At 39.4% G+C, this 12,437-nt stretch overlaps 1 protein-coding gene across 7 annotated transcripts in view; it reads right to left on the bottom strand.

Moving 5' to 3' along the window:
• Positions 1-2,657: 2,657 nt before the first annotated feature.
• The window catches only part of ARHGEF3 (Rho guanine nucleotide exchange factor 3), a 303,880-nt gene continuing 294,100 nt past the window's right edge, over positions 2,658-12,437 (bottom strand). For all 7 annotated transcript variants that reach the window (XM_072785778.1, XM_072785777.1, XM_072785779.1 and 4 more), the window contains 3 exons: positions 10,667-10,837; positions 6,711-6,897; positions 2,658-4,971 (listed from right to left, as the gene is read on the bottom strand). In XM_072785778.1, coding sequence (XP_072641879.1) covers positions 4,619-4,971; positions 6,711-6,897; positions 10,667-10,837 — 711 coding nt within the window. In that variant the 3' untranslated portion in view covers positions 2,658-4,618. The remainder of the gene's footprint in view (positions 4,972-6,710; positions 6,898-10,666; positions 10,838-12,437) is intronic.

The following is a 12,437-nucleotide window of genomic DNA, read 5'->3' as shown; positions in this document are numbered from 1 at the left end:
TGGATTGAGAAGACAACTTATCCCTCTTTCAATTATTCAGTACAATGAATGAAAAAGGCCAATGCCATACTTTTGAGAAATTTCATAATGCTGTATGTAAATTTAAAAGTATTAAATAACAACAATGAAAACTATTATCTCTTAGTTTTCAAAGTGATTTCATATTCACTATCTCACTTTTTTAAATGGTCTGAAGGTTTAAGGTGTCTCTTCACAGACACGGAAACAGATACAGTGAATACAACACTTGCAGGATGATATTCTTCAAACCTTTCACAGACGAGTAGCATAGCTCATTAACATTTAAGTGTGTCTGTGTGTGAACACATATGTGTCAATGGACCAGTCATTTTGAATGCCCATCCCGTTTCCTGAACTAGATGATCAGCTTTCAAAGTCATGAAGCATGGTTTCCAATTCCTCGCTATGCTCTCCAGGTCAGTTGAAGAAGTACTTAGTCTGGGTGAATCTACACAACCGACTAATGTGCCTACCAAGCCTGGAGGAAGAAGGTGTGACACTATGAGCAGCGATTGTTTTGCAGCTTGTTTGCATGAAGGCATAGTAGGTGCAGTGAATATAGTCACCTTTTCTCATTGTGTGTTCCTATGAACAAGGTTTTAAATCTTCATGATCTTCAGATTCTTTCTGGTAGGTTTGGGCTTGAGTCACCCTCTTCAAATTCCCTTTCAATGCGATAATTCCAGCATTCTGTCAACAAACAAAGACAGTATGAGTTAAATGAACCAACTGCATCAGTGAGAAGGGGTGTCCAGTGTGGGTTCTCTGTAGCCAAGGGGAGTCAGGTGGGGAAATGGCTCAAATAAAACTGTGTGATCAAATCTCCCTAAGAGTTCTCAGGCTTTTGGAGAATTAGTAAAAGGTGGACACAGACAGAATGTAAATGGAAAGTTTAACAGCTTGCTTTCCAAGACAGTGGATTGCAGTTTCCTGTACTCACAGAAATTTTGTGAAAACAGCACTGTTGTAATGAAGAGTTTTACATTCTCAGCTGCTGAAGACTGTGCCAGGGATGGAAATGAAAGCAGTCACTGCTGGTGACCACAACCCAGAAGCTGAAACCACACTCTAATTTTGCACAAAATTGCTGGTTCTTACTCTTCTTTGCTTCTGACTTTTCATTTTGACTGCAAGGATTACATCGAGTTATGTGTAAAATAACATCTTGAGAATAAACTGAAGAAAACCATTTAGCCCTCAGTCATTTGTACTAACCCACAACATGCTAGTACACTACCAGACAGCCTCCAGTATCAAAGTCAGTATGATCATGGTAATCAGAGGTGGAAGGGACATCCAAAGAAGCACCAGAGAAAGACAAGGAGGATGGAAAGGAAGGAGGAGAAAGAAAAGGATGAGGAGTGAGTTTTCATTTGGAAAAGGAAAAATTGGACTTACATTTATGTGAATATATTGACTAATCTTAGAATTAACAGCAGGTTACAGAAAATGGTGGGAGTTTATTACAAAGATGAGACTATCTACTAGCCTTATTGAGCCACCCTGTTATTGAGAATTGGTGACCAATAGCTTAAAAGTTTTTAGCCTTTTCTTTTTTTTTTAAAGATTGATTTATTTATGATAGACACACAAACAGAGAGAGAGAGAGAGAGAGAGAGAGAGAGAGAGGCAGAGACATAGGCAGAGGGAGAAGCAGGCTCCACGCCGGGAGCCTGACGCGGGACTCGATCCTGGGACTCCAGGATCGCGCCCTGGGCCAAAGGCAGGCGCCAAACCGCTGAGCCACCCAGGGATCCCCTAATTTTTAGCCTTTTCATCTAAAGACTACTTTTTGGGGGCACCTGGGTGGCTTAGTTGGTTGTCTGACTCTTGCTTTTGGCTCAGAGTTGTGAAATGGAGACCGGTGTTGGGCTCCACACTCAATATGGAACCTGCTTAAGATTCTCTCTTTCTTTCTCCCCCACAACTCTAAACAAATAAATAAAATAAAAAAAATAAAGACTACTCTTTGGAGGAATAAAACTAACCATATTTATAAAAGATTTATTTATTTATTTTTCAGAGAGCTGGCATTAAAATGTTAATTCTCAAGCACACTCCTCTGCTGAGCATGGAGCCCTGTGTGGGGCTCAATCTCACAACTCTGAGATCACAACCTGAGCCAAAATCAAGAGACGGTTGCTTAAGTGACTGAGCCACCCAGGTGCCCCCAAATTAACCACTAAACTCAAGAAAAAGTGGCTTGAATTTCCAGTAAGAATTTTTTAAAAAATTTTTATTTATTCATGAGAAACACACAGAGAGAGTCAGAGACACAGGCAGAAGGAGAAGCAGCCTCCCTTCGGGGACCCCGATGTGGGACTCGATCCCAGGACCCTGGGGTCATGACTTGAGCTGAAGGCAGACGCTCAACCACTGCACTACCCAGGTGCCCCCTCCATTAAGAATTTCCAAGTAGAATTTGCTTTCTACTATTTGGTGTCAATTTTTTCAACAGTCGCCTATCCTAGCAGTGAGATTCAACACTCTTTTCCTATCACAATCATGACTTATCTCTTGACTTTACATGAGGTACAGATTCAAGATACAGAAGTGAAACATGAATAAATGAATAAGTAAATGAGTTGAGAATGCTTGAAAAAATAGATCTTAGAAACAGGACCTCTGCAAAAGTCTTGATAGATCAAATCAAAACATTTATTTCAACCTGCACCCCATTTTAAAGTTTGTATTTGGGCACAAGAAGCAAAAATTCCAGAAAGAACCTCCTAGGAAGATAGCTGAAATTTGACATTTCTAGTGCACATACTGTACACAGAGAGGATAACATTTTAATGTAATTTATTTGAAATGCTTCCAGAAAAGTTTAAGGCCATTATACAAAAACATTCATTTCATCAAAACATTCACTTTCTTCTCATAGGCCAGCACTTAACAGACCTCTTGTCTCAACATACTGGCCAAAGTGGCCAATGGCTCTTGCAGAAAATGATTTCCTCTTCCTCCACCATCAAACATCAGTTCTCAGCTTATGTCTGCTTTTATCTGCAGTTCATTCACTTGCTAAATCAATAACAATTTGAGAAACAAAGGAATTTTAAATAAACTCATAATAGAAAAAAATTCACCAAGTTTAAAATCTATAAATACAGAAATATGTTTTACAGGGTAAAATTGACCACAATATTTTTTTGTTTTTGAAAAATAAGTAATATTACCTTGTTTTCATATTGATACATCTTGTCACACAGCTTCTTTGAATGCACATGTTAGATGTACATAATAAAATGATAACATAGCATTTACTGCTTTCTGTAAACTCAAAAGACACAGAAGATTTAAAAAAAATTTTTTTGGCAATAATTTAGAATCATTACTACTAGTGCTGGTGTGGGAATAATTTTGCACAAGTCACCCTTGATATTTACACTCACAGGGAGCTTCTCTGTGTATTCAGTTAACTTTTTTTAAAGGTTGGCAGTCTACCCTGCATTGTAAATCAAGGCTAGACAAGGAGGTTACTAGTTTGGCTAACTGATTCTACTTAATCATAGAGTTAATTAAAATTGGCCTACAGAGAATGTAATTATGACTGATCATAGCACAGAGCCTGAGACGGCAAAGTGTTGACCCAAAAGCAGAGCAGGAAAACCCAAGACTCTGGCCTTTCCCAGAAGGGCACTGGCTCTTGCTTTTCTCTTAATGTTTCCTGCCTAAGGTCATGATGAAGCACTTCTTCCAAATTCTTCTCATATGTTTCGATAAACAGAGTCACTGACTCACCTACAGTCTCTTCCTCAATGCTCCAAAATATGAGTAGCCCTTGGCACATGAAACAAAGTGATGATAGGCCTTCTCATTATCCTGCCAGGTATCCCCCAGGCCTTTTGAGTTCTATTCTGGTATTTGAGGCTAGAAATGGCTCTCTAAAGCAAGCCAGCAACTGTGACAGAGATCTCTTAGTGCAACTGCATTTCATTCAAGATTCAGAGCTGACAGCTGCTTTTAGGCTAGTTCTCTTAAGGTCTATTCCAAGAGACTATTCCAAGTCCTAATAGATTATTTGCACTGAATGATATCAACATAGTGCTTCTTCCTTTGCAAAATTAAGCATCCAGAATCCCCAAGTATGTGTTCATGCTTTTGGGATGGATAACATTGAACCAGGTTCACTGTAAGGACTGATCTTTTCCCGTTTTCCTGCAAAGATCATCATGATACACAAGTGACTTCCTCATGCCCTGTAAATTCCATGCTTTCAGCTATCATGTCAAAGAGCTAGAAAAGCACTAGAGAAAACACAGGAGGACTCTTAAGCAATCTACATGAAACAGTAGTTTAGAGATTCTTTTCTATTGGTTTAAATCCAGCAGAACACATGAAAGTAACTTGTTCAAGTACCTCTCCAACCATCCAGACACTTGTGAAATGCAACACAAGGTGAGTTGCCATGGAACCCCAGCTTACAGACAGATTGGCAGTTACAGTACTAGAGACAAGGATACAGATACAAGGGACTGGGTCAACAGGGTCACAAAAGTATTAAAAAGTGCTTCTCCAAACTGTTCCATGTGTGGAATGCAAATACTGTACAGGTAAGACACAGGGTTACTTCCAGGAAGTACACACGCCTCTGTCAGACATTGCTCTCAACGTGCCTGCTGTTCCCACAGGAAGAGTCTGTCTGTTCCATGCGCTCATAGTCGAGGCTGACCTCACTCGTGTCCATACTACAGTCTGACTCACTGTCTGATTGGTCCATCTGCTCAAGTTTTGTTTCTCCCTGTGGCTCCCTGCTCCCAGTGGCAGGATTTAGGAACGGTCCCTCGGAGTCCAGGTCCCCAGCCTGCCCGGCAGCACACAGAACTGTTTCTTTGGCTTGACGAATGCAGTTGAGCCACTGCTGTTTGTTGAAGGTGTCGTTGGCTTGTAGTGAGTGGGTCTGACTTTGGGATCCGTTTTTGAAACTTACTCTGAAGAAGTTTTTAACTAGAAGTGAAAAATACATATAAAAAAGGTCAATGGACAGGTCTTTCCCAGGTCAAAGGTGGCCTTAACTCCCCCTGTATCTAGGGCAGACATCATTCATTGATTGTGAAACATGTCCCACCGGTCCAGGACATGGCTCAGCTCTGCCCTGCAGCCACCATTGACTAAGTTTGATGCCAAGGTAGCTCTCAGTTGCCTGTGATGCTAGCAAATGGACCTCAGTTTAAACCCGGGTGCATATTAAAACCCCTTGTGAACTTGTTAAAAACATAGATGCCCAGACCCTACCCTTAGAGATTAGGATTCAATAGGTACAAGGTGGGTGGGCCTAATAATCTGGAATTTCAACCACTGCCCCAAGCTACAGCCTTTTCAATTTTCAGAAGCTCTATGGAATATCAAAATATGCCCATGATCCTCCACACAATGGTACCTGTATATCTAGTACCTGAATGGTTGAGAAGATAGGTAAAGACTCAGAGCAGTTACAAGTTCAGTTTCATTTTAAAATAAAAATGAAAAAAAAATAAAAATGCATTTTCATTATCTCCAGAGGAGTTGTGTGCATTTGAAAAACGGTAGTGTACAGTTTGGAAGACCTTTTATTTAGTTTAACTGGCACATAACAGGTCCCACATGCCATGTGCAAAGCTTGGTTCACAGAAGCACATGTGCTCAGTCCCCTTGCACTATTCTGTAGCCAGCGGGCTGGGGAACTACCACTTCAGACAAATTCAGGCTCTGCCCTTTGCTCCTGGCAAGTGCCTTAACTTCTCCATGTCTCAGTGTCCTTCTTTGTAAAATGGGAGAAACAAAGAGAACCTATCTTTTAACATTATTATGAGGGCTAAATGTGATAATATACGTACTGATACAATACCAGGCACACAGTCAGTATTCAACCACCACCAGCACCACCACCACCAAGGTGGAGGAACTGATGAGTAGGTAAGAGGCAGTACATACTCATTATTTTGACAATATGATGCCAGTGTTAACCCAAGAGGCTTGAATGTCACTTTCTCAAGGAAGACTCCTCTGATCATTTCCCCCAAAGCAAACCTCCAACCGTTATCCCTATCTACCTCATACTAGGTTTTAGTTCTCTTAATGGCATCTGAATATTTCTTCATCGTTTATCTCCTATCATAATGTAAGCTCTGTAGGGGCAAGGAATTTGACCTAGTTTACCAGTGTGTACTAGTTCCTGGAATGACACACAAGATACTCTGGAAACGCTGCCATCTTAGCTTCTCTTGGTCAATTTCTTTGTTTAAGTCTCAAGTTAGGGAAGCCCATTCAAGTAATTGCAGATGAATCCTCAGCCCAGATGACCATTCTCGAGCTTCTTCAGGGACCAGCCTGCTGGCTCAACAAGAGCCACCAGTAAGCAACTGGTATCGACATAGGGACTAACAGGTATCAAGCATGCTTTTATTCAATAGAAGGAGATAGAGAAAAGGAACCTAAGGAGCACCTGTTTTGTGCAGACAGGTTTACTTGCAGTATCTTAATCCTTAAAACAACTTTATAAAGTAGGAATGTATACATGCCCATTTTGCAGATGGGAAACTGAGGCTCACAGAGATTACACAAGGTTACACAGGCAGTGAGTAATGAGACAGCACTGGAATGTAGCGTGACTCTGAGGCCATGGCTCTTCTCTTTCCCCCAGCCACTCCCTCTGAACCACCACAACCAAAACCATTCAACAGGTCAAAACTGACTGCCATCCATACTTCTCTCATTGTTGCTAAATGCCCCACGCAAGGAGCCGCCCAGCCTCACTTCTCCATCCTGCAGGTCTTCCAGTAGGAGGTCCTTTACAGGGATTGGCTGCCGGTACAACTGGTAGCAGAGCTGCTCATTGTGAGTGACAGCTCGAGTGATCACAAGCACTTCTTGGAACAGGAAAACATGCAGTTTCTAGAAGAGAAGAATCCACAGGATTTTCTTAAGCAACAGTCTAATAAGAAGTTGATCAGTGGACTTCTGTGGGTAAGAGTTCCCCAGGTACCAGGTTCACATTGTATTATAAACTTCAAGGCTCAAATCTACCTCCAGAACAGAAGTCAGGCATTTTGGGGATATTTCTAGACGCATTTAGTGCCTATCCTGGAGGAATGTCTCCCTAGGATCACCATGGAGAAGGCCTTTCTGCCTACAGACATCTGCAGCCAGGACTGCCAGCTCCAGGGACACCAATTCACATTGTATTTCACAACCTGTGCAGACACACATAGCCTCCAGCTTCCGTAAGAAAAAAGTGAGAAGGGGTAATAGAATAAAAGGAGCAATGAAGAAAAAAGAAGTTATTACCCCCACTCCCACCTGAGCTTTGGTTTATAGGACCCAATATAATCCTAAGAGATGATAATGAACAATAGTCTATAAAAGATGTGATGGGCATATCAAAGCCTAATATTAATCTTTGCTTCCCAAACCCATAAAAACACTTATTCCTTAAACCACAGAGCTGAGTATCAGCTCCATCCGGGCACTTCAACTTGGAACACTGCCCATTCCCGAGGGAACCAGAGCATGCTGCTTTAGCCACAAAGAAAGATGATCAAAGAACTGGTCCTTCTCAGTTATGTTCCTCAGAACCTCAGTTCTCTGAAGAGGTTGTTCTTAAAAGGCTGAATGACTGATGTGTGTGTTGTGGGTGAAAAGAAAATCTCAAAAATAAAGACTTGTCTCAAACCACATCATGAAAGCAATTTCGCTGGGTGGAGCTGGGGTAAATTGGCTCCATTCAATTCCAAGTGCTAGACTCTTCTCACAGTTTGGAAATGCTGACGAATTGAAATGAAAAGATCTACAACATTTGCAGCTGGTTCTGGTTTTCCAATGGAGATATTTGGGAACGTGAACCTGGGGGTCTCAAAAAGGTGGAAACTCAGATTAGAATCTTGATTTGGGGGCAGGGGAAGCACATTCAGCATTATCAGACAATTTTATATTTGGGAGAAAAGAAACTTGTGGATCCCTCCCACACCCACTCTGACGCGCACACACACACACACACACACACACACACACACACACTTGTAGAAATTAAAGCTCAAATGTTGGGTGGTGGAAATATAAGTGATAATTTTGTACTGGGTGGAAGGAGGTTGAGGAGTGTGATTTTGTTTATCAAATGTGCATTTAAACAGAGTAAAGAAAAACTAAAAACAATAACAACAACAAAAAAGAACCAAGTTAAGGGCCTTTTTTTTTGAGGAGGGGGATATAGAAAGAATGTTAAGACTTCTTTGGGGGATGGGGCAGGAAGGGGTTGGCCTTTGTTTTATATACTAAACCTTTTTTTTTTTTTTTTTTTTTTTTTTTACAGTTTCTACTTCAATCAATCCTCTAACCAAAATAGACAATTTGAACTCAGATTGTCTGGGAAACTTTTTTTTTTTTAAAGGTTTTATTAATTTGTTCATGAGAGACACACAGAGAAAGGCAGAGACATAGGCAGAGGGAGAAGCAGGCTTCCTGCGGGGAGCCTAATGTGGGACTTGATCCCAGGACCCCAGAATCATGACCTGAGCCAAAGGCAGATAGATACTCAACCACTGAGCCATCCAGGTGTTTCTGGGAAACCTTTTTAAAATATCCCTTATGTATGAGTGTTCACTGAGAATTTCCATCCTTAGTCTCAGCTTCTTTTAGCTCTCAAGTTATCGAGCTTTCCTTTTGACACAGGACTTTGTTCATAATGGCTTCTATAATCTATTGGGAAATAGATTAAAAAAAAAATTGGGAAATAGATTAAAAAAAGCAAATAACTAAAACAAACCTCCCACCTCAACTACTATCTTTGTTTTCAAAAATCTATCTGCCTGAAATATGAACTAGAGTTCATCTTTAAAGCCCTAGGTACATCCAGCCAGAGCCTCAGTCCTTTTCTGATGGACAGAAAGAGAATATATCATTCCATGCAGTGATATATTTCCCTATTTCCCACAGGGCTTCTGAGAAAGAATGTTTAAGAAGCCAGAGTATTAGACATTAGAAGTCCATCAGGGCTTTCTGAAAATCAGCAAGAAGCAGAATTCAGCTTTCTAGCAATCAGTAACTCTATAGTCAAACAGAAACACTTCTTCAAGCAGTGGCCTGTGACCAGTCTCATTACCTCTGTTGTACCATCAGCTGGTTGGATCCGCAGCAGCTCTGAGAATGGGTGCTATGACATACACTCAATGATTTCAAATAACATTTCGTAGCCTGCTCACGAATGCCACTCCAAAGTCCAGGTCAAAAGGTTGCCCCTTGAATCATCAAAGCTTTATAATTTTTTTTTTATTTTTTATTTTTTTTTTATTTATGATAGGCACACAGTGAGAGAGAGAGGCAGAGACATAGGCAGAGGGAGAAGCAGGCTCCATGCACTGGGAGCCCGACATGGGATTCGATCCCGGGTCTCCAGGACCGCGCCCCGGGCCAAAGGCAGGCGCCAAACCGCTGCGCCACCCAGGGATCCCTCATCAAAGCTTTATTAAGAACTATTCAATCTAGTTTTGGCTTCTATTCTAAGGGTTAACTAGATACTGAAGATGAAATATAATAAAAGAAGAGATTCTCTTTTTAAATGGCTTTCCCAACATTGAATTTAAGTACATATTACATATAATACAATCTAAGTTGTTATACATATATTTTTATGTATATGTATAAATTATAATATACAATATATATATTAGCATTAATTTCTACTGGCTACACACAAAAATAGTCTGGTGAGTTAAAAGAATTTTGAACTCTCACAAAATTTAAATCCATCCTTTCTTTATACAAACATTCATTCATTCATTCCTTCACTCATTCACCTAACATTATTGAGTGCTTAGTCCATGCCAGGTCCCCATAATAAAGTGCTGGGGATTAACAAGACATGGTCTTTACCCTAAAAGATCATAGCATAATGGAAAATACTGACAGATATATGGTAATTATAACCCATTGTAGTATGTGCTCCAGGGAGATCCATCCAAGTTACTACAACAGGAGAGAAGGAACAATTTTAATATCTACTCAGGAATAAAAAGCCAGGAAATTGGGTGGAGTTAAATATGCAGCCAATGGAGGGCAGGTTATTGTTTTAAAAAAAGTAAAAATGGCAGTGTGTGGATGGGTACCAGTCCATAAAAAAAGCAAAGAATTTCTCATAAACCTAAGAGTTTTAATTTAAGAGCTGTTTTTCTAAGATCATAATATACATTCTGCTAAAATCACCCCTTTTTTTCTGATATTAAAGCAGGAGGAGATGCTAACTGTTCTGTATTTGATATTGAAGGTCATGATCAAACAAAATACAAAGTTGGCAACCCTATGTTGGTTTCCAAAATTCTTCCTGAATATGTACTGGTTGTGAAATTTAAAATAAAAATAAATAAATAAATAAATAAATAAATAAATAAATAAATAAATAAATAAAATACTTTGTATAAAATATGTAAGTATATATTAATTATAAGTTAGAAACAGAATGCATATTATTTATATAAAAATTATAATACATAAATATACATACAATATATATCCAATTATAGGGGATCCTATGATACAAAAGACACCGGAAAGCAATTTTTGTATAAAGCATGTGACCCTGGGTAAGAAAGGCATAGGAGGCTGGGCATCAAATGGATTAAGCATTGGGGGAGGTCTAGGAGGAAACCACTGGAAGAGAGTAGCTACTCACCACTCCTCGATTGTTCTTCAGTTCTCCATGACAACACAGCACTCTCGAATTGTCGATTAGAGAGTCTTTCTGGCCTTCTTCCAAGTAAAGCAGCCGTTCTTTATAATAGCGGCACTCAGATTCCCCCGTCTTGGTGTTGATTTCTGCCACTATTCCCTGAATGATGTTTATCTATGGAAACAAAGAAGAAAGTATGGGGAAAGTAAGCAAACCATCCACACCAACAAGTCCCAGGGGCTCAGCCTAGAAGGTCACCAAGATAGACTTGTATCTAATTCTGAGATTCTGTTATCTAACTAGCTGCTTTGGGAAAAGGCAAAAATAAATACAAGCTTTGAATATATTGTGTCCATCTATCCATATACACATAGATATACATATACATACATACATATTTATATACACATATAGATATTTGTGTTATATATAAAACTGATTTTTTTTTTTCTGAGAGGAAGAGATATAAGGTATAGCTTTTGATGTGCAGGACTCGTAACTACTGAGCTCTATGTTGCACATTTCTTCAAACATGTTTATAATGTTGAAAATATAGGCATATAAAAACTTTAGCCAAGGAGAGAAAACAAAGCAGGATGTAGTAGTCCCCAAAAGGGATTATCTTTGGGGTTTAAACCCAGTTGCAAGGTGTCTCTACATGTACTCAATCTAACCTACAAACCATATTTGCAAATTGGCTGTGAAGAAATGGTTTGGACACCTTTTTTGTGATAAAATATAAATGATTTATAAAGGACAGAAAACTATACATGGAAAGAAGAAACACTAGCTGTAATGATGGGAACCATTTTTCTATATACGTACACTCACGCATGCCTATAGCACATGTGAATAAGTTAGGGGTGAAGGGGTTTCACAGCAATGGTGGATAGACTATTGTTAATACAAAATGAAACAAAACAAAGCAATACAAGTACAGTACTCAGACACAATCAGTGAGCATTTATTCTGATGCGTTATTCTATCACATGTTCTATCACTTTTATGTCTAAAAGCTATAAAATACTAAAAAACAAAGGAACAAGAAATTAGTTGAGTAAAAACTCAATGACACCAACCAGAGGCAAAATGATGACTTCCTCTCCAGGGTCCTCTGTTCTCTAAGAGTGGAAAGATCAACAGTCCCATATATCTTGTGGTAATATATATTTTAAAGTTTTTATTTAAATTCCAGTTAGTTAACATAGGCTATAATAGTATTTTTATGTGTACAAATGAAATGATTCAACACTTCCATACAACACCCAGTGCTCATCATAAGCACACTCCTTAATCCCCATTACCTCTTTTACCCATCCCCCACACCCCCTCTGATCATAATCAATCTGTTTTCTATAGTTAAGAGTTTATTTCTTGGTTTGCCTCTTCATTGCTTCCCCCCCCCACCACACACACTCTTTGCTTGTTTTGTTTCTTAGATTCCACATATGAGTGAAATCATTTGGTATTTGTCTATCTCTGACTTGTTTCACCTAGCATAATACTCTCTAGCTCTATCTATGTCCTTGCAAATGGCAAAATTTCATTCCTCATGGCAGAGTAATATTCCATTACCACACACACACACACACACAAACACACACACACTTCATATGTTCTTTATCCATTCATCAGTTGATGGACAATTGGGCTGTTTCCATAATTTGGCTATTGTAGATAATGCTGCTGTAAACATCAGGGTGCATGTATCCCTTCAAATTAGCATTTTGGTATTCTTTTGGTAAATACCTAATAGTACAATTGTTGGATCATA

The sequence above is a fragment of the Canis lupus genome, chromosome 19, assembly GCF_048164855.1.
Source record: "Canis lupus baileyi chromosome 19, mCanLup2.hap1, whole genome shotgun sequence".
NCBI lineage: Eukaryota > Metazoa > Chordata > Mammalia > Carnivora > Canidae > Canis > Canis lupus.
The sequence above is the reverse complement of the archived record's forward strand: the minus strand, read 5'-3'. Positions and strand labels throughout refer to the sequence as shown.